We start from the raw sequence: 21,269 nt of genomic DNA, 5'->3' as shown, positions 1-21,269 counted from the left end.
AATAGACGCAATTTAATATAAATAATTAATGGAAAATATAGAACCCTGCATATTGTATCACATAAGTGAGTTATTTACAAAAGCAAGCTGTTTGTTTTCAAGGAAGATAGCGCTTGAGCCTCCCATAGCGGGGCGAAGTTTGTGAGGGACATCCACCAACTCTTAAAGCTTCCCTCTGACCCATGAGTCTGGTGATTGTTTTACACAAATCTCTGAGATATTTTATTCATTACAGAAATAATAATATTTTAGTTTATAAAAGACTTAAGTAATTGCTGTAATCTGCGGCATAAAAACAAATAAAATAGTATCTTCCCTAAGGGTACGTTGAAATATTGGAACTTTATTTGGGGTCTACCATTTTGTTGTGGGACAAACACCATCCAAGTTAAGACCCTAGATTAAAATGGTTGGAGGGTTTAGGAAGGGGTTAGACACATGAAGCCAAAACAGGAAGACCCAAAGGAAATGGTGGGGGGCTGCTGTGTTTGTTCGGACGAGAATGGATGGACGGAAAACCCACTCGTTTATTGCGATGGCCAAGGCTGTAACGTCGCCGTTCACCAAGGTACTGACAACATCCTCCAACACCACATTTATATTATCCATTGTCAGTGTTATGGTGTCAGTTCCTCTATGTCACACTACCCCTTGGTCAAGGAGAGTAAGTATGAACACAATGAAGGACAGGAACTTTAAGTGACTTCAAGAAATAGTTCATAATCATTATGGTGTCCACAGTTGGGCCCTGTGTCAACAGTGGCACTGATGTGTGTGTCTGAGGCTCGTGAAGGAATAAACTGGCACCCTGCTGATGAGCTGGGCTGGTTCCCTGTTTAGTGCACATAACAAGTATAAAATGCTGAAAGACTGCACCGAAAAGGCCATTAGAAGTGACCCAGTAGTAGAAACTGTGCTTGTTTTGCTGTTATAAACATTAAAAGTCTAAAGAATATGAATGATTATTTATAGGTTTTAAGTTCTTTTCTAGGACTCCATTGTGACTTACGAATATCTAGGTTGGTGCTGTGTGATGTAGTACATAAAACTGACAGTCCATGTGTCACCAAATGTATCTTACCCTCATAATGTAGTAAACGTTTACTTAAGTGCTGTGAGAGATTTTGCCAGCCAAAAAATTTTTGGTTAATATATTTGACAAACCCGCCGGGCTGTGTAGCACCGATGCGGCCGTATCAGCTCACGTCCAGAAAATGCCTCAAATTTCACCATATCATAGTAAGTTCTTTCTGTTTAATATACCGGGGAAGTTAGGTAAGGTTAGTACGTTTGGTTGGTTAGGTCTGTTCTTCATAACCACAAATGTTATGTAGCGTTTATTTTAAAAAATATCCATTTTTTAACATTTCCACAAACTACAATAGTGTTCACTATAATATAACAATAAAAATCCGGCTTTTTTAAAATGGTTTTCAATCAATTTCGCCCATGGATTAGTCCTATATAATTACCACATTTTTTTCCTGTGTGAATTTTGTCGCTTTTTTATTGGAGATGTTTTTTTTGTTTTTTTTTTGGAAAAGACAATTAAACTAATGATTTCCAATCATGGTCAAACATTAGTTTTTTCAGCCTTTCCAGAGAAATCAATATCCCCAGTAAATTAAACAGCAAAATTTATGCAGGAAAAAAGGTTTTTGCTGCTTTTATGTACACAAAAGCACTAACACCCCCCACCCCCCCCTCCGTGAGTGGATATGTAATGTTTTGTAAGTATTTAACTTGTCCTTATTTAACCCAACGTAAGAAGTTCAAATTTATTGGCCATTGATTCTATGACGAACATGACAAATTTGTCACTGCGACCACACCCACGGTTCTTGCGGTATTATGGTATAAAAAAAAAAAATAAAAAACACTTCCCCCAAAAGAGAACACTGTTACTAGCAATTAACAACAAAAATTATCATGGAAAAGCAGTGTTCTTACTAGAATCGTTGGCAACATTAATCTACACATTAACCCATAATGTTAAGTACCGGATAACTAATATGTATTCTAGGATAGTTAAGTTAAGCTTGATTATTTTATGTTTTATAAATGATGTCTTATCTTATTTTTGTGATAATCCAAACCAATTTCATGCATTTACTACCTATTGACCAACATTTCAAGATTGATAAATTACATTGTGGTAGTTACTGGGGGGTCTGCAGTTTTTATGTTTTTCACGTTAGGTTAGGGTAAATGTGGGGCAGATTGTTAGCATCCGCATATGTATTTATATTTCTTTCATATTTACCATAGTTGAACTTTGGATGATATTAACCAATAAAATTAATACGTCGACTTTTTATTTCAGTTATAAGTATTTTTTTCCTCTTTTTCTCCTGCTTTGATCATAAATCACCTGTAGTGGTTAGGGCATGTAGGATGAGGGAAATTGTAGAATAAATACATGACAAAAAACTGATCATATGACACTTAAATAAAGACTCTACGTGCTGTGTACGTGAAGAATTTTAATATTTACCGGAAATATACCGCTGAAAATCTGGTCGAGGGGTCTGGCCGGTTAGGAAGTAAGGTAAAATTAGGTAGGTTTCTTTGGTTAGGTCAGGCTCTGTTAGGTTCTGTGCATTGTCATTCCATTTTCGTCTTCAGCATCATTCAAATAGATCTCCAGAAATTTTGCTAACCATATTCTTCACCTTTACCTTGATAGGTATGGTTTGGTTATGATGGTTAAAATGTAATGTAGCTAACAGTATCTGTTAAGTCATTACTCGGTTAATTTGTAGTTTCGATCTACCACGACTCGAGTTGAGCAATGTGTTGTTCTGATGGCTTAGACAATTTTAAGGTGCTTTTTTCTATGGCATTTCCCTTGCAAATGACCTAAAATTAGCTTACCTAACCTGGGGCTCCACTTTCCTGGATCCCCCGGTATATTTAAGTAATTTGCGAGGGAAACGTCATAGAAATGTCTTAAAATTGTCTAGTTAATATATTCCAACTTTTTAAAATTGTGTACATCAAGAAAGTTGAAGTACAGGGGACCCCCAAATTTACAGAATTTTATTTCACAGTCCTCAATTATTCACGGATGACACTGGATGTACAGTACCCAAGAATGTCTGTGGGTAGTTTTAAAGTTGCCAGCATTTTTGTGGCTGGGACAGGGAGCCATTTGTTCTAGAGACAGTAATTTCCTTTACCTGTACAAGTATTGTAAATATATATGTGTGTGTGTGTGTGTGTGTGTGTGTGTGTGTGTGTGTGTAAACACGCACACAAAACATACAAATAAATAATAATGGGAAAATCCTCTCACAAATAATCTGAAGCAAATTTATTTAAAATGTGACAGTCTACCCTCAAGTCCATGCTTTAATAAATAAAGCACGGGCTTGAGGGTAGACTCACATTTTTAATATAATTTTTTTCTGATTATTTGTGAGAGTATTTTCCCATTATTATTTATTTGTGTCCTGTATGTGTTTTATGTCGCTGTGTCTACACACGCACATACTGTATATACAATTAGAAGTTAATTTTTTTTAAATGCGACAATCTACTCTCAAGTCCGTGCTTTAATAAGCACAGACTTGAAAGTAGACTCACATTTAAAAAAAATTAATTATTTCTGAGAGTATTTTCCCATTATTATTTATTTGTATGTGCTTTGTGCATGTGTGTCTACACACATACACACATATATGCAATACAGGTAAAAGAAATAATTGTCCTAAGGGCAAGATTTGGCTTTTCGCGACCATTTTGAGAACCTAACCCCCGCAAATTTGGGGGGACTCCTGTATTCTTGATTGATCAGCCCAGCCTGCAATTTAGATGTGTCTTTTTACAAGAGAAATCATTATCAGTTACAACAACAATGTAGTGTTCAATGTCAAATGAAAACAATGTGGTGCCAGATGTAGGAGTTTGGCTTTGTCATTTAAAACCAAAAGAAATTGTTGAATTCACATCATGCAAAATGTAGCTACTGCTCGTCTAATTTTCGACATTTTTATAATGTAAGAAAGCATTTATTTTCTCTGGTGAAATTTTATACAATGAGTAGTTAAGACCCACAATTCATCTTTACTCATAGTGTATTACTGTATTATTATTTAACAGGCATAAAATCATGATTGCCTCGTTAACAGTCAGTGGGACTGGGAATTTCCAAAGTTTCAGATACAGGGGGTACTGCTACATTATATAATTTGTCATTCATTAAAAGAGTCATTTTAACCTTCCTAACCCAACCCAATTTATACACTGTAATAATATTTAAGTGAACCTCAGGTTAGGTTAGTAGATTATTTGTAATTATTTTATGAACGGTAAATCATATAATGTAGCAGTAGCTGTTACTTTAGAAAGTTCATAGTCTCGCTGACTGTCAACAAAGGTGCTCGTGATTTTATCCCCTGTGTATACAAGATTACAAAATTGAATTTGTATAAGTCAAATAAATAAGACTAGTAAATGATAAAGTGCAGGGGGTTGAATAAAATTTGATCTAGCATTCATAGAAAAGGGCTAAATACTATAGTCGATTTTTACAATGCTGTGTGTAGATTAATATTTTATCTTTGGCTAAAATTCTGTGTGACATTTTAGACACAGCAAATTCTATGGTCAGTTTATAGTAGAGGACATACAGGTAATTAGATTTATGTATTTATTTTTTTTTTTATTTAATAATTTCAGGCAAAAACAAGACATTTCTTCTGTAACACTTTTCCCACATTCTACCCATAACTGAGGTATCCTAAGTTGAAAATCAGAAAACTGTTTGAAGAATTACACTACAGTATATATATATTTTTTCTGCTATTGCCCCCTGGTTATGGTAGCTTTGGTTGGTTAGGTTCGTGCTTTCAACCACATATCACTAAGTTATCCTAACCAACCAAACCTACCCAACCTTAACTAACTTCCTCCCCTGGCATATTAGGCAGGGGGACTTACTTTGATGGCTGGTCCCACCCACACACAATAATGAGCCTAGATTGGTTGAAACAAAGGCACATCCCCTATTTAGACCTCCATGCATTGTCAAATAACTATCGAATGTATAAACTAAAAAAATTGAATTTTTCAGTTCTAGGTCATTTGTGAGGAAAGCATCATAGAAGAAAAGTGTCTTGGAATTGTATAAACTATTGATTGCAAAGATAAAATTCCCAAGATTCAGTTGGTGGCAACAAATGCAATATTACTATACGTACTTGTACTACCTTTTTTAGCAGTTTTCTGATTTTCAACTCACAATATCTCGGTTGTGGGTAAAATGTGAGAAAAGTGTTATACGGTAGAAGAAATTCATCCTATGTTTGTCTGAAATTATCACTAAAAAATCCTATATTGTAATTCTATAATCTAGGTATACACTGTATGAAGAAAATGTATGGTAATACAGGTCAAACTAAATACAGTTCCGAAAAGGACCATTTCACTGTAGACGATACAGTACAGTGTAAGCTTTCTTATCTCATGGAAAGGCCAAGAAATGCACAAGGAATATGTTTTTGTAAAACTATGCAGTACTGTGCCAGACTTATGATTTTTTTTTATAGTCCAGGTAAGTTGTGCTCCATAACTGCATACAGTACATGTAGCATACTTTATTAAATTTTGCCATTGAATGTAAATGTTTTTTCAACTTATGGTAACTCCAAAAACTGTATGATTTTGTATGATATAAATTTTACGATTTCTTCCGGGTTCAGATAGTGGACACAGCTCTTTCAACTGCCTTCAGACGCCATATTTTTTCACCTTGCAGTGAGGGGGTGTGTAAGAATGTGTTCAAATAAAATTTTTTTAACTTTCTAATGAAATTTTGGATGGCATTAGGTTTAATATTCATTTATTTCTTGTACTGTATTGTATCTTTAATATTTTTTATTGTCTCTTACACTGTTAAACTTTTATCTTGATACCAGTGGGCATGTTACTTTTTTCATTTACAGGTAGGGACTTGTGTACTGTACTCAAAATATCAACAAACTTAGACCTCATTATTTTATGAAAGATAAGAATTTTTTTAAAGTAAAATTTGTTGTTGGTTTTATATCTGATAAATGCAGTTTTTTAAGATTTTTGCAGATTTTTGTTTTACCAGGAAGTGATATGGATGTTGTCCTATAATTAGTATTTTTTTCCTTAAAGATAGGACACTGATTAGTACAGTACTGTACCTGTAGGTTTTTTCACAAGTGGACAAAACTGTTCTTCCTTGAATACAGTACTGTACAGGTATAACTAATTACCAGTAAGTGGTTCTCTAACAAAAATATTTTGTTGTATGCAGTGTCACAAAAGCTGCAACATTATATTTTGATTGTCTCTTTTGTATACAGTATTTAATTTCATTGATATCAGCCAACTTAATGGACCATTGTTTCAGCCTGTTATGGTATAGTTACGGTGCCTACTGGAGCCTGGTTTTGCCGCAAATGTGAGAGTCAGGAGCGCGCTGCAAGGGTTGTAAGTACGATCAGCACTCTCAAAATTGTGTTGTGCAGCACACTGTAATAATAAACTGATACCCTCTGTTTATAGTGTGATAAGTCAATATAAGTTGGTGTGTCTTGTGGGCTATGTGGTTGGCATTGATCACATGGATACAGCATATAGATGCCAGTTCTATTTGCTGTTTTATCTTGTGAACTAAGTTGGTATGTGTAGGAAAATAAAATACTGTACAGTACAATATTCCAGTGTGAAAGGGAGAGAACATGGAATTTCACTCTTTTTATATGTAAGCTTAATACTGTACCCCCTCCCCCACTTTATTTTATTTAATTTTTTCCCACGTGTAGAATCTTCCCCAAGTATTTTAACATTAACCATCTTAATGCCAAGTTTAAAGGATTTTGCTATAACTCTTGAAACATTTATTAAAACAATTTTGCATGTTGGTTTGACTAATGCATAATTGAACTGGTTTCAATTACTTGTACAGTACATGTACTGAGAAGCAAGAAAGCATGGATACTATTGGGAAGTTTGCATTTATAATCATACACAGATTCGCTTATAAAAGTCAAAGGAGTAAGAAAGGACAGAAGAGTGCAGATGTTTTAGAAATGAGTAATAAAGAAGCTAAAGTATAATGGAGTAGTGAATGTGAACAAGTAGTGGGAGAGAATCTTTGCATATGACTGGGAAAGCTCAGAAAATTTGTATCAAGTGATATGAAATTACCAGTGTGTGCAGTACAGTATAAAATTTATTTGTCTTCATTAAAAAATCATTGGCAGTATCACATATGCTTACCGTTACTTGGACCCTTGGTATTGTGCTGGATGTCCCTGACTTTGCCGACAAAATATTTTGTTTATAATTTGTACTCGTGGTGAGATCAGCTTGAGAATATAGAAAAGCCTTCAGCTTTTGTAGAGGTTAATTTCCAGAAAACCCTTGTATGCAGTATATAACTTGAATTTGCATGTGGCTCCATAGTTTAGTTGGTAAACTATTTTTCTCTGCTTGTGATTGGTCATTTATTTGATTCCAGACCAAAGTAGAGGATTGTGTTAACTTTTTGTAGTCACCCACAAAAGTCCTGTTGACTCTTCCTGAACCATGAACCACAAGATTCAGACTCATGAAACTGAATCATTTATGGACACAATAATGCATCATTGTCTACTGCTTCAGGTTCATGGAACAGCAGGAGAGGCGACAAGACTTGTGGGTGACTACACCATTTGTGGAAACCTTTGATGAACTATCATCCTGCCAAGGGGTTGGGTAAGCCTCTTGCTACTGAATGTTAAAATTTGAGAGACCAACACCTGTTCAGCCACCTTTTGCTTTGTGGGAAAGGCTGATATGAATGAAAAGAAAGAAACTCATACAATTGAAACTTAACTTCATATGGGAATAAAGATTATCTTTGATCTCATGGACACATTAAACCCCCAAAATCTCACTCTAAAACAAAAACAAAACAAACATACACTATAGGTCTCATGTGACAGTTGAACATGAAAATTAAACCTTACAGACTGCTGTACTATGCCTACTGGATTGAATTTACATAACATGAATAGTACTGTATTCATAATGCATAACTGGATGTTGTAATCACTTAAGTCTGTTGTCCATGTTCTCATCCAACCTGGCTCATACCAGCTAACACTAGAAAGACAATTCTTAGTTTTCACAGTAATCGTCAAATGAGGAGGCATGTGCAGTAGCTGCTCTTTCCCTCCCTGAGATACTAGGGGAAGAGAAGGCTGGAAGTCTCTTTAGAGCGAGTATGTGATCAATCAGTGACCATCACACCATAGCAATAACTCCCTTATTATTTTTTGGTTTGCATACTCAAAACATAATGTACTGGTTCCTAGCTGACCATTGCAGTGAATAGTTTTGTGCAATTGCCCAAGCCTGACATATTTCAAAAGTTAAGCCTATTGACCCAACTGTTGAGTTGTCAGGAATGGGTTATCTTAGGATTTATCACAGCCTAAGTGTTATCACATGAAAGTAAATGAGTTTACTGTGCATAAGTGTTTCAAAGGCTTTTATACATTTATCCAAATCATCTGAGACCTGGTTAGTGTGCTAGAAATGACAAGCATTAGTATTTTTTCTTCTGCCCAACAATTTACCCGAGTTCACAAATTGTGGCTTTTGCTGCAGCACCGGACCTCCAGGGGATTGCATAATTTGATGGTGAATTATGTGCACAGGTTGGTCATCAGCTGAATTTCTTTTTGTGATGATCAGGTATGGAGTTAATTAAATATACCTTGAGTTTGAATACAATACTGTATACCTTTTCTGTAAGGATTTAATATGCTTATGTTTGGTTCATTGTTAAATCATTTGCAAATTGTTCCAAAGTTTTTTTCATTTAAATTTTTTGGGGGGTTGGTTACTAAGCACACATTTGGTTGATTAGAACTTTGAAATCTTTGTGTTTCCCTTTAACATGAAGTACTGTACCCCTCTATACCATTGTACAGTATTGTTAATTTATCAGATGATATGATCAGGAGCTCCTGACCCAGTTTTCCATGGGGGACAAAGGCTTACCTGTGGTTTTAGAATGTGCACACTGAGGAAATGAATCATTTGTTTATAACCTTATGATTTGATAGTGTGTTTATTTTCCATACACTTGCAGTGTTGGTTTTAGTATTATGATAATATTCTTTGTCATTTTTATCTTCCATGTGTGAATTTTATCTTCTATTTATTAATTTTTTTAAGATTCAAGTTCTTTGCAGATGAACTTTATAGCTCCTTAGTGTTGGTTATTCCTGTTCTTTAACCTGCTTTTCTGGTTCTGGACAGTTGTAAGTCAGGTACTGCAGTATTTGTATTGTCATAGTAATGCCTTCTCAAAAAATATTTAATGGAATTCTTTGCTCTTTTTTGAGTAGATCTTATGATGACCTAACTTTGAAGTGAAAAGAGGCAAGGTTTTTTTTTTTTTTTTTGTCCGGTATCCCAAAGAAGTTTAGATAATGCAAGAAGGTGGTTATTGGGACAGAATACTGTTTTAAACTGTTGTATGTAACTTTAATGCATTAGTGAAGTTCAATTGATACTCTTGCACTAAGTAATATGTGTCTATGATGTACAGTCTTTAATTTTATATGGTATCATTGTAGGAGCAGAGGGTTAATTTTTTTGAAGTTAGTTTCTAAATTTCCGTACCATGCATAAATTTGATGTTCTCATATATACAGTACTACTTCTATTTTGCACTGGCAGTAAATATATGGCCTTTTTTTTCCACCTCATACTTTATATGGTCAGACCAATTGATAGGTGGGTGATCAAAATTTTTACACAATTATCACTATTGTTCATCCATCACTGGGCAGTGGTCTTGCAAAAAAAGAACAGGTTATGTTAATGTAATGGGGATAATTCCTGACCCAGGCCAGATGTGAGAAGGGTGTTATACATTGTGATCTTACGAAGCACTTTAGCTTTCTCAGGAGACTCTGGTTTCCTCCTGTACAATCCTGGACAGTGAAGGTCTTAACAGAGAACAGACCAATTGCTTGAACAGCTAGTAAGCTGATAAGAGGTGAAATGATAAATAATCAAAACACAAGTTGTAGGACCATTTGAGATTTCATTGGGGACTTCATTTGATTATACTCTATCTGTATGCTTTTTGATTACTGATATTGGAGTTGTCTTAGTTAAATAAAATTGAACAATTAATTGCATATATAGGTATATACAGTATATTTATTATACTGTATATGAAAGGTGTATTTTATTTTTTTGTAAGTGTTATCTTGATTCGTAGTTCTATTTATTGGTGTTGTATTTCAAGTGTTTGATCTACACAGCTGGGCTGGTGGACAACCTGTTAGCCAGGTAATTAAGAAAAACCACTTTCCTAATGGGCTGAGATTCATTTGTAAGATTTTCGAATTTTAGGTAAGGTTCAATGATCAGCCAGCTCCTCTTTTTGGGAATCATTAGGTGTCTTTAGTGGCATACGTATTGTTAAAAAAAATCCTGTTGTGAAACAATGATAATTTAATGTGAGATAGTTTCCAGTCATCTGGATATATGTGGGCTAGTTTGTATGTGTTTCAATATTTTTAAGCATGATTGTCATGTTTTTTAAAGTTAGCTTTCTTGGGATTGAAAGTAATGTATTTTTGGTAAAATCTTGAATGGGATTATAATTTGTGTTAACTAAAATCTTCGAGAAGTTTCAAGTGTTTACATAAAATTAAAAGTATCGGGGCCTGTTTTTATTTCTTGACATTATCAGTTGAGAAAAAGATTGGGGAAAACAAAATTAAATTGGTGTCATAGATTGAAGTAGAGTACTTGTACTCATCTTCCTGTATTATTATGCCTTTTCTCCATTCAGATCAGGTTATTTTAGGTAAAATCATTTCGAAACATTGTTATCAAACATTTCCACATACAGTACCTGCACTGTACTGTACTGAAGTGACAGGTAAAGCAGTTTCTCAGACCTAACAGTAACTCGGAATACTGTACAGCAGATGTAAAGATGATATATGTACGAGGGCTTGCTGTCAACTTTGTGACTATCAGGAGAGAAAAAAAATGTGATGTGTTCTGGTATAATTTGTTAATGCTTTATCGTTCACCCATAATCTCCCCTAATATTTAAGTCTTAAATTTTGAGCATCTCCATCCAACTCTAGACCTCACTTCTCTGCCCACCACTCATTTGTTGCTATTCCATTTTTTCTCATATGTCCTTTCTTTCATAGTACAGCAGTGTCATTGAAGTAATGTTTCCATTTTGATAATGCATGGAGTTAGTGCACAATGTGACTCCCTTGCTTCAAGATCCTCTTAAGCATAAGTGTATTTGGTCTGGCATAACAAAGTACAGTAAAACCCCCATACACTGTACCCTCATTAAATTGGAATGTTATTATTTGGATTTGGGCTTAATTTTTATGATTTTTCAAAAATGAATTAAACGATTTGATTTGGGAATGAATCTGAAATAACCGGGTGGTTACGAAAAGTAGTTTTTTATTATAGGAATATGTTATGAAATTGATTAAGCTGAATTTATACCACGGGAATACTGTAGAATATGAATTATATTAAGATACTGTATAATATTACATTTGGGTGCATAGCCCAGGAGAGGGGAGGAGGAGGGAGGGGGGGACAACTCATCTCCCGAGCTCTCTTTATAATGACGGTACTGTACATGTATGTAATTTCACCATAATTCCCATATTATTTTGGTTCATTTGATGCCAGGTTAATAAAATATTTTCGAAAAATAATTAAAATCCCCCCTTCCCCAATCCCAGATGAGCTATTGCGCCGTAGTACTGTATATTCCCGGTCTCTTGTTTACAGGCCAGTAAACAGCTGATTGCTCCTACTCTCCCTAACAATTTTGTCAGCACTCGCCATCTCCCAAGCACCGTTGTTGTCTTGAGCACTTAGTATATAATATTGCAATATTTTTATCAGAACATGATAAAAAACTATTGTAGTGTATAATGCATCTCCATATGCCCTGGTTTATTCACTGATCAGTTGTCTTAGTGCAAAAGTAGCCAAATCAAGCCATCATGTATCAATTAATTTTAAAATAGAAATTATAAATGAAAATGTTAAAAGACAATGGGTTAGTAGTGGTGTTAATGTGTGTGCTGTGTAAATGCCTTGTTAAGCCACCTGACCTCTCGCCTTTTCACCTCGTCAGCTCACCACGCAGTGTTACATTTATTTATTACTGTTTTATTTACTTTATTATTACTACGTATGTGTGCTTTTCAAAAAATATATTTGAACTGTAATTATAAATAGATTATTTTATGTTGCAGCCAAGGCATGGCCAGGTGCAAAAACTGAACAGAAAACGAACGAATAATCGAACACAAAAATTAGGAAATTGTCAAATACGGTAATGTCAAAATGTTCCGAACTCGTTTAATTCGGACACCTTCTCACAAGGAAAAACCAAAGCCAAAAAATAGTACCTTTCCGTTATCTGCCCCAATCAAAATTTAATCATTATCTAGGATGTTTAAATACTTGTGCTTGCCACTTGACATGACAGCTTTCTTCTTAGAAGCTCCTTTTGAGTTCTTTGGTCCAAGGTTATCAGACATACAATAATGGTTCAAACACTGAGCGGTAGACTGTAGATGTGCACGCCACGACTAACCTGACTAATTAATGTGAACTCACCCTGAGCAACAGGTCCAACACACATATACAGTACTGTACTTGTTTACACTGAGGCGGGCGGTCACATCCCCCGGCTACATGTGTGTTATACATATTCGTTAATGTTTAACATAATCCAAAATTTTACCAAATATTAAAAACAATGTAGTTGTTATACCTGTACAGTACAGGTACTACTCGACTTACGAGACTTACGACCACCCGGACATAAGACTGCCTCAGTAGTACCAAAAATTTTTTCAAATTACGTATTTTCGAGTCCTGTCGTTAGTGATTGCGCTGTGTACTGACAAAATTGTTGTTTGTAATTCCCTTTAAAAGGCTGGCAAGCTTAAAGGTGAGAGTTTTGTGGTGCTGAGAAGAAAAAGAGACACCCATTTTAGATTTTCTATGTGTTATTTTTGCATTTTGGACTTACGACCTGGATTTGGGTCCCTAACCCCGTCGTAAGTCGGTGACTGCCTGTATGTCGTAAAAATTTTAAACGCCTCATATTTTGGAATTTTACCAAATATTAAAAAAATTAAAACAGTGTAGTTATAGTATTTCATAACAGCAAAACTTTGCGAATTATGAGTGATTTCTTATTTGAGGGGTACAAATTATGGGGTTTTACTGTACAGTATTCATAAAGCACTGTTTTGTACCTTCAGTGGAAATTTGGTTATAATATTGGATAAACTTTTTAGGAGATAGTGTGTTGATATAACCCGATAACATTAGGAACAATTAGTCTTGTCATGCACCTCCCTGCTCTTGTTCCTAGTGATATCAATGTCAGCCACAAAGCCTTGGCTATTTATTTCCAAGATACTGCCATAGCTCCTATCCCTCCCACCCTGGCACCCCAAACCCACTGACACCTACCCTATGGCCGCTCACCCAGCACTCAGGCGGGAGGCGCATTTTTTCACAGAGGTGCGAACTGTGCCCGAGTAAAGATGGTGCCCTCAAGCGTACTGACTCGGGTGGTTGGGCACACGTGGTTTGTGCGTTGTACATCCCTGAGGTGCGCTTCGGAAACGTTACCACTATGGAGCCCATTATGCTCCAACTCATTCCTCAAGAAAGGTTCAATAAGGTAGGAAGAAGTCATATACTGTATAATTGTATTATGAACATTTGTGTTTTGTACATTTTTAACATTGTGCATGAGGCAGTATATATATTTCTGTTCCATGTTCTTATCTAGGAATTGTGTCCTGTGAAGTCAGTAAGATGTACAGTTGCCCACAGGTATAGTGTTCCACCCCTCAGTGGCCTTTCTGAACATGTGGCCTACAATATATTTTTTCAGTAATATTTGTACTGTACTAGAGATTTGTGCTCTGAAGTTTCGACTATGATTCTGACATAGCCACATGTTCAGAAAGGCCACAGTACCTATGGTAAGTACCTCATAGGTAGATCCTGCTATTGCCTGTAGGTTGTGCTGGGGCTTGGCAGCAGGGGAAATTATCATTATGGACATCATGTTGCAGCCAATGAAGGAAGTACTTCCTTCCCACCCTTTTGAATCTGTATGATTCATTGGTTGTCTTAGGGATCATTTGAAGTAGTCAGTATTGGGATGTTGACTTCATAGCTCATATGGTTAAATCCGCTCTGACCACTTGAGATGACATACCCTTGCCACCAGTTTCTTGGTAGAGTTTCTAGCAATAGTCATGTGAACAGATTTATGACTAAATGTTTATCTAACACTTCTCAATTATTATACAGTTCTGGATTTTGCCATATACCTGCATGGTCATGAAAGGTATTTGATGATACAAGATTATATTACTTGTCATTGGCATGGATCTACTCATTTATAATGCCTGCATAATGATATAGGTTTGGACTCAGAACATCCGCTGGGGCCATCTGGGGCCTATCTGCAAATTAAACATCTCCTTTTGACAAGTCTTAGAAAAAATGGACATTTGAGGCTACAGAGGTTTTGAAGCCAATAACTTAATACCAACACTGAATAAGTCTCATTTTCTTCCTCAGTCTGGGCAATACCTCCTCCAATATGTATTCCCTCTATAGGAACTCTGCATATATGAGCAGCTTCAAGGTTCAGTTCCATTGGTAACTAAGGATTTATTTTATTTTATTGCTTGCACTGACAAAATAATTGGTTTGTTTCACTCAAGATGTATACTTCCTGGAGAGTTTGCATGGCTTCTTCCATCCCTGTTCTAGTTATAGTTCTAATCACTCAGGTCACAAGTATGTCTTATCAAGTCCTTTTCATTGGCTGGGGGGAAACAGAAGTACTGTGGAACCCCTTCAGGATTCTTTCTGTCTAACCCCATGGCTTGATGCTTTTTGAAGAAACCACCAGACTGGGGTTAGAAAGTGCTTAATAAACCCTGTTTCGACTGAGCAATCTACTGTAATTTAACAGGACATTTTCACTGCAGGTAGAATACAGATAACCACTTGGACAAGAAAGGATATGCAAAGGGATATTCTGGGGGGAAGTTAATAGATCACTCGTCTTCCCTTTAGCTCAAAGTAGGATACCTTAATTTAGTCCTTGATTTATAGCCGAGAAGATACGCATTGGATCTGAATTCCCGCCTTCCTATTTTGAGAGAATTTTAAAATGAGAAGGCAACTGATGGTTGGAGTAATTGTCCTTTATGGTCAGAGTGGGTTCAAGCTGTGAGCTGTATAGTTGAAAGTCTAATTTAACTGACTAACCTTGCTGGTTCTTGAGATACCACTAGGTTTGTATTGATTTTTCTGAGTTGGAAGGCTGCATTACATTTACTGATTGTAATGTTAAATTGTCTATTAGGATAAAGTCCACTGCTGTCAAGCATTTTGCACTTAAGGGCTATGATACTTTCTGTCTGTGAGGTGCTTAGTAGTGAAACATCTCACAGATTTTGCTTTTTTCCTCAACGAGCTCGGATTTCACTTTCCAATCCTCAACTTTCATTTTTGGGAAAGTTAAGATTAGTTGCTTTCTAAGTACATATTAAGAATGCAGAGCACTGCAAATTTATTCATCAAGGATTATCATTAGTTACAAATATATTGGTCCACTTTGGTGTAAATTGTAGTGTAACATATACCAGGTAGTTTAATACTTTTTATCTTGAAAATTTTGGTTGTGCCCTTTTGCCAGTGTTCCTTGGTTTAAAGAAGTTTAAAAAATCTTGTGTGATGAAGTTCTTTGTTTAAGTTGGAAAACTCTTCTGCGAAAGTTACCAATTTATTGTACTGTGGTTGAAATCATCTTTTGTAATATGTGTTTTATAACCTTTATAACATAGGTCTGAGATTGAGCATGTCTTGGGTTGAAACCCCCTTGTCTGAGGACCTCACTACTTTGTGACTGGATTCTAAGATAAAATTCTAGTGTAAGGTTATGAATGGGAGGATCAAATCTCATTTCAATGAGGGATTGTTCCTGAGATCTCATTTTATAACTAATGTGCGATCAAGCACCTCGTATTCGTTCTCTTTTCTGTTTGGGTTGTTGATCCTGTTGCATCATTTTGTAATTAGGTAAACAAAAGACCCAACCTTCACTCTTTAGTGGGAACCTTCATATCAAATATCACCTTTATTGAAATTTTGCATGAAAGGAAGGATAATCTAAGTTTCAAGTTATATTCATGTTCTAGATTCCAGTTACAAGTTTAGGGTCCTGGGACCTGGAGTTTTGACCTTGAGGCTTGGTATCTATACTAAGTTGCTCATTCCTGGGTCAGCTTTAAAATGTGATTTCAGGATCAATTTTGTAGTGAATTTGACATAACATTGTTGGGTGGGCTCATTTCATTTCATTTCATTTCATCATTGATCACTTCATTATCATTGATCACTTGCCTCCACAGTCTTGCTACATCTGTGAAGAAAGTGGTAAAGAAAGCCGAGCCATCATTGGTGCATGTATGCAGTGCAACAAATCTGGATGTAAGCAACACTTCCATGTAACCTGTGCACAGTCAATGGGTTTGCTCTGTGAAGAAGCAGGAAACTACCTGGATAATGTTAAGTACTGTGGCTATTGCCAGTACCATTTCTCAAAGCTGGTAAGTGGAAATTTCTTTCATGTTAGCTTGTCTAAAGTGGTTTATGAGGAAATAAAATTGACTATCCATCTGTATCATTGATTCCCCATCCTCTTTGGAAGTTGAGCATTAGCCAAATGTGGAGTCCACCCCAAACATTTCATCCTCTAAACAATCCACTCCTTTTAAGTGTTAAAAACTGCAAAAACACTTGAAACATTTACTGATGGATTAAACATATTCTGGGTTATTACATACAGTAATTGAAGTGGTTACTTTTTTTTTTCTTTTTGAAGGAATGTGAATGCAGTACAATGTTTAGAAAAGGTATGGGTTTCCTTAACAAGCATACTCAAATGGGACAGCAAGTGAGGAAAGAAAGGAGGGGAAAATACTTGGTTGTATAGTGCCCTTGGGTTATTACTCAAGATAGGGAGTGAGAAATTTGTGAAGTAAAAATGTGCACTATAGTTATACAGTGCAGGTATGTGTATCTTTGACTCAATACAAAATAAGAAGTAGGGACTTTAGGTTCCCAAAATTCACCAAACAATGCTTAAAATGTTTATTTACTTATTAAATACAGGCTATAAATGTACAATGTCCTAGTAAACCATGGGAAAATAAAGAGAACTGTTCAAAGTGAAAAAAATGCCCCAAAAAAAGAAAAAAAAGAAAAAACACAATATATCACACACTGCTGCCACTGACTGACAGTGCTGCACAGATTTGACATACAATTGACCCAGTTCCTGATGCTATAGTATACCTATGTCAACTCACCTACTAAAACTAGACAAATTATGGTTTTCTAGTACAGCACTTCTTTCTGTTACAGCTAATGTTGTCTCCTCAGTGAGAGTCACACAGTGTAGCCAGCATATTGTCACTAGCTGGCTTGCTATCTCTTGACTAAACACATTAAATGAGAGTGAATGAGGAGAAATTGGACTACCAGGCAAATGGTTTTATTTGGTTGAAATAAATTCCTTCCACTTGGGTTAATAACATTGTGAGTGTTAGATAATAATTCATTATTTTATTTAAATAAAAATCATATCAGTAGTAAAGAAATTTGATTACTTAAGCAGGTGGAAAATAAAAAAAAATAGTAACAAAATATTTGTAACTTCTGATTTTTTGCTTGTAATTGAATCATGGGACAAAATTTAATTTGTTCCAACACTGAATTTTCATGAACAATACCTTGCAAATGCATACTTCATTTTGTTTATGGAATCAAATTTGAACTTTGGAAACCTTTGGACAAGTTGGGCATAATAGGTTTTAAAGGTTGTTTGTGTTTTATCTGTGCAGATGAATAGTACTTAGCAATTACAATAGCCACTTGTTTCATAACCCTGATGGTTGGATGGAGTGCTTATAAATTTTACTGAGTGCTTTGTTTTATTATATGTGCTCATCAGTCCTTGATGGATCTATATTTTTGCAGAGGAAAGGAAGCCATGTAAAGACAATCCCTCCATATCGTCCCGTCCCGTTGGAGGCTGGAGCTTCGGATGATGATAAAGAATCCAGAGATCCTAAGCTGAAGAGACGAACAGGACGCCCACCTGGTGTAAAGCCGTCTGGTCGTGAAGGAAAAGTTGGTGATATCATTGCATCAGGAAGCAGTAGTGGGACAGTGGACCGTCATGACAGAGGACCAGTGGGGGAGGAAAACACTAGTGTAACCCCTGGAAGCTCTGGTATTTCTCTGGGAGCTAGTGCTAACTTGTCTATAGTCCCTAATAAGGCTGAGAGAGCAGCTAAAATATCGGAACCTGGTCTTGCTAATAGTGCATCCTTGTCTGTTACTGTGACCAAGGCTCCCATTCCCATAACAGTCAGTGCTTTTGTGTCAAATTCAACCTCCAGTGCTACCCCTCTCTCTACCCCTTCATCTTTAATGCCATCCTTTCCAGTCTCTCTCTCTTCAGTTTCAACATCATTTTCACACTCACCACCTGTAACCTCCACCTCTTCAACAACTTACTCATCTTCCTCATTAACAACATTATCGACAACCGTCTCTAGCTTATCTTCATTAATAACGTCTGTCCCATCATCTATAGTAACTTCAATTCCATCTCTGTCCCGCCTCAAGACATCGGAGCCCCATCCCCTTCCCCCAAGTACTACATCTCATGAAAGCATTAACCAAATAGCCATGCCTCTCAGTCAGTCACACAGTCACGCACATATACCACTTCCTGCTGATTCTGACAAGGACAAAGACAAACAGCAGGAACGGAACCGTAAACTACGGAGAAATGGGCCACGAACTCCAAGTGGAAACAGTAACTTTGGGGACACCGAATCAAATGTTTCTAATGATGAGGCTCATTCTAGTGATCTAGTTTTGAATATATGTGAGGAAAAGAACCTTAGTGTTGAAAAAGAATCAAACAAAGTGCCAAGTAAACCTTTGGACTCCTCGGATGATGGTGGAACCTTAAATGTGCAGTTTACGCCAAACATGTCCTTAACCTCTAAACCCGTTTCTGATCCCTTCACGCCGACATTGGCTGACTTCGCTTCTAGTGAACCAGCTAAAAGAGGAAGGTAAGCAATTTTTTGATGATAAAAGTATAATGTTGTGGTTGTTGTAATGATGACAACACAAGAGCTCTCTGCTTCATTACCTTGGACATTATGCTGTTTTAGGTCTTTTGAAACAAATGTTATCATAGTATTGTAGTAGCCGTAGGAATTGACAAATTTTCTTGAACTTTTTATGAGTAAGGTCAATACTGTACAGTGTGTAGAGCCAGAAGTATGCTCATCACGACATGTATCTCTTTTTTTCTTTCTTCTTTTTCTATGTTATGTTGATCTTCAAGAACTAGAGAGGCACCGACATTATTTTTCTAACATTTTATTTGAGGCGCAAACGATCAGAGTGGACGCTGCACCAGAAAAAAATGAGATCTCTGTGATCTGTCGTCCACCACCCTCACAGCCAGCCCCGCACATAGTGACGTGTGGGCGGTTTTACTAAAGCAAAATCTACCATAATGACACTTCCAGGGGCAGTCTCCCTATCTTTTTGTGAATGAATCTTGGTTTTGACCATTGTGACACTGTGTCCACTCTGGTCGTATGCGCCTCATTTGTTGTTGGCCCTTATAGAATTAAGTACAGTATGTAAATGTATTTTTTTTTTTTTTTTGGTGAGTTATTTTTTCACATTATTAAAGTAAGTTGGGTCATTCCATGCAGAGTTTGGAAGTAATGTAGACAGTTCTAGGATTTAGGCTGCTTTTATAAACTGTTTAAAGGGTGCTTATGATGTTATTAGATGAGATGGGATGAGTAACAATAAAGATATAGAAGATGTGTGTAATGAGTAAGGAAGATTTAGTTATGGCTCGGGTTGGCCGCTTGAACACTTCTTGGTGTTGCCTGTCGTGATCAGGGGCTCGACACATTGTTACATATCAACATAAAAGTGCTGCAATACTTCTTACCCAGTGAACTAGGATTGAAGTAATGCCTCAGTGGTTAAAGCAAATTATTGGGTTAAGTGGATTGAAACTTCATAATAGGTTCAACATTTATCCTTAAGTCTGTGTACTGCTGGGTGTTATGTCACTACAGCCATCATAAATACCTCACACATGGCATGAGGAAGATGGTATAACAATGAGTCTTCCACTGGTGTCTTCAGGAAAGATTATTCTATTTGATGCCATATTCAAAATGGTGTATACAGTATATATATATATATATATATATATATATATATATATATATATATATATATATATATATATATATATATATATATATATATATATATATATATATATATATATATATATATATATATATATATATATATATATATATATATATATATATATATATATATATATATATATATATATATATATATATATATATATATATATATATATATAATTTTTTTTTTTAATCTGTCACACAGAGGAGGGATACTGGGTCACAATAGAGTTACAGTGAATGGGTTAATGGGCATTTATCTAACTGAGACTGGTTGGCCCTAGGGAAGTAAGTTTATTTCCATTTTTTTTCTCAGTTTGGTAGTGTTTCTCTACAAGAAAAGTAAGCAAATAAGTCTTGCTCTACACCTAGAGGTTACTCAAGAGCAATAACCATACCTTCATGTGGTGGCCTCATTAGTATCCACTCTTTGGCAGACAGAATAGATCTGACAGGGGATATTATCCAGATCAAGTTAACCTGGCTAGTTAATTTTTTACCTATTTAGATTCTTCTCTTATTCTTGACATTATTTTTGTGTTAATTGAGTGGAAATTCTAAAAACACGGTTTATTTTCGAATGCTTTTATTTTGTCATTGTAGTTTAATTTTAGGTAATATTTCCTTTAGTATTTGTTGACTGCTGTGAGGTAGAGAGTAAACAACTCCAAGCTAAGACAAAGGTGATAGCCACTTCTACCACTTAACTTCAATGTGCAGACAACCTCACCCCTCATCGCTCAGACTGAACATTACTTACAGCGTATCCTGAACACCTGTACGTGTATGCACACTTCAGCCTCAAGGTGAATGGATTCAAGATGCAGATTCTGTTCCACCCTGCCCCTC

At 35.9% G+C, this 21,269-nt stretch overlaps 1 protein-coding gene across 2 annotated transcripts in view; it reads left to right on the top strand.

The window, feature by feature from the left end:
• Positions 1–358: 358 nt before the first annotated feature.
• The window catches only part of LOC121858251 (protein AF-10-like), a 48,851-nt gene continuing 27,940 nt past the window's right edge, over positions 359–21,269 (top strand). Inside the window, exons 1-5 of one of the 2 annotated variants that reach the window (XM_042354553.1) lie at positions 359–568; positions 6,383–6,462; positions 13,577–13,741; positions 16,500–16,697; positions 18,130–19,241. In XM_042354553.1, the coding sequence (XP_042210487.1) occupies positions 439–568; positions 6,383–6,462; positions 13,577–13,741; positions 16,500–16,697; positions 18,130–19,241 (1,685 nt within the window). In that variant the 5' untranslated portion in view covers positions 359–438. Of the gene's footprint in view, positions 569–6,382; positions 6,463–13,546; positions 13,742–16,499; positions 16,698–18,129; positions 19,242–21,269 lie in introns of both variants that reach the window. The other variant, XM_042354552.1, reaches the window with a different exon arrangement.

Source organism: Homarus americanus, unplaced genomic scaffold (assembly GCF_018991925.1).
Source record: "Homarus americanus isolate GMGI-L3 unplaced genomic scaffold, GMGI_Hamer_2.0 scaffold57980, whole genome shotgun sequence".
Taxonomy (NCBI): Eukaryota; Metazoa; Arthropoda; class Malacostraca; order Decapoda; family Nephropidae; genus Homarus; species Homarus americanus.
This window is presented reverse-complemented; position numbering and strand designations above follow the sequence as displayed.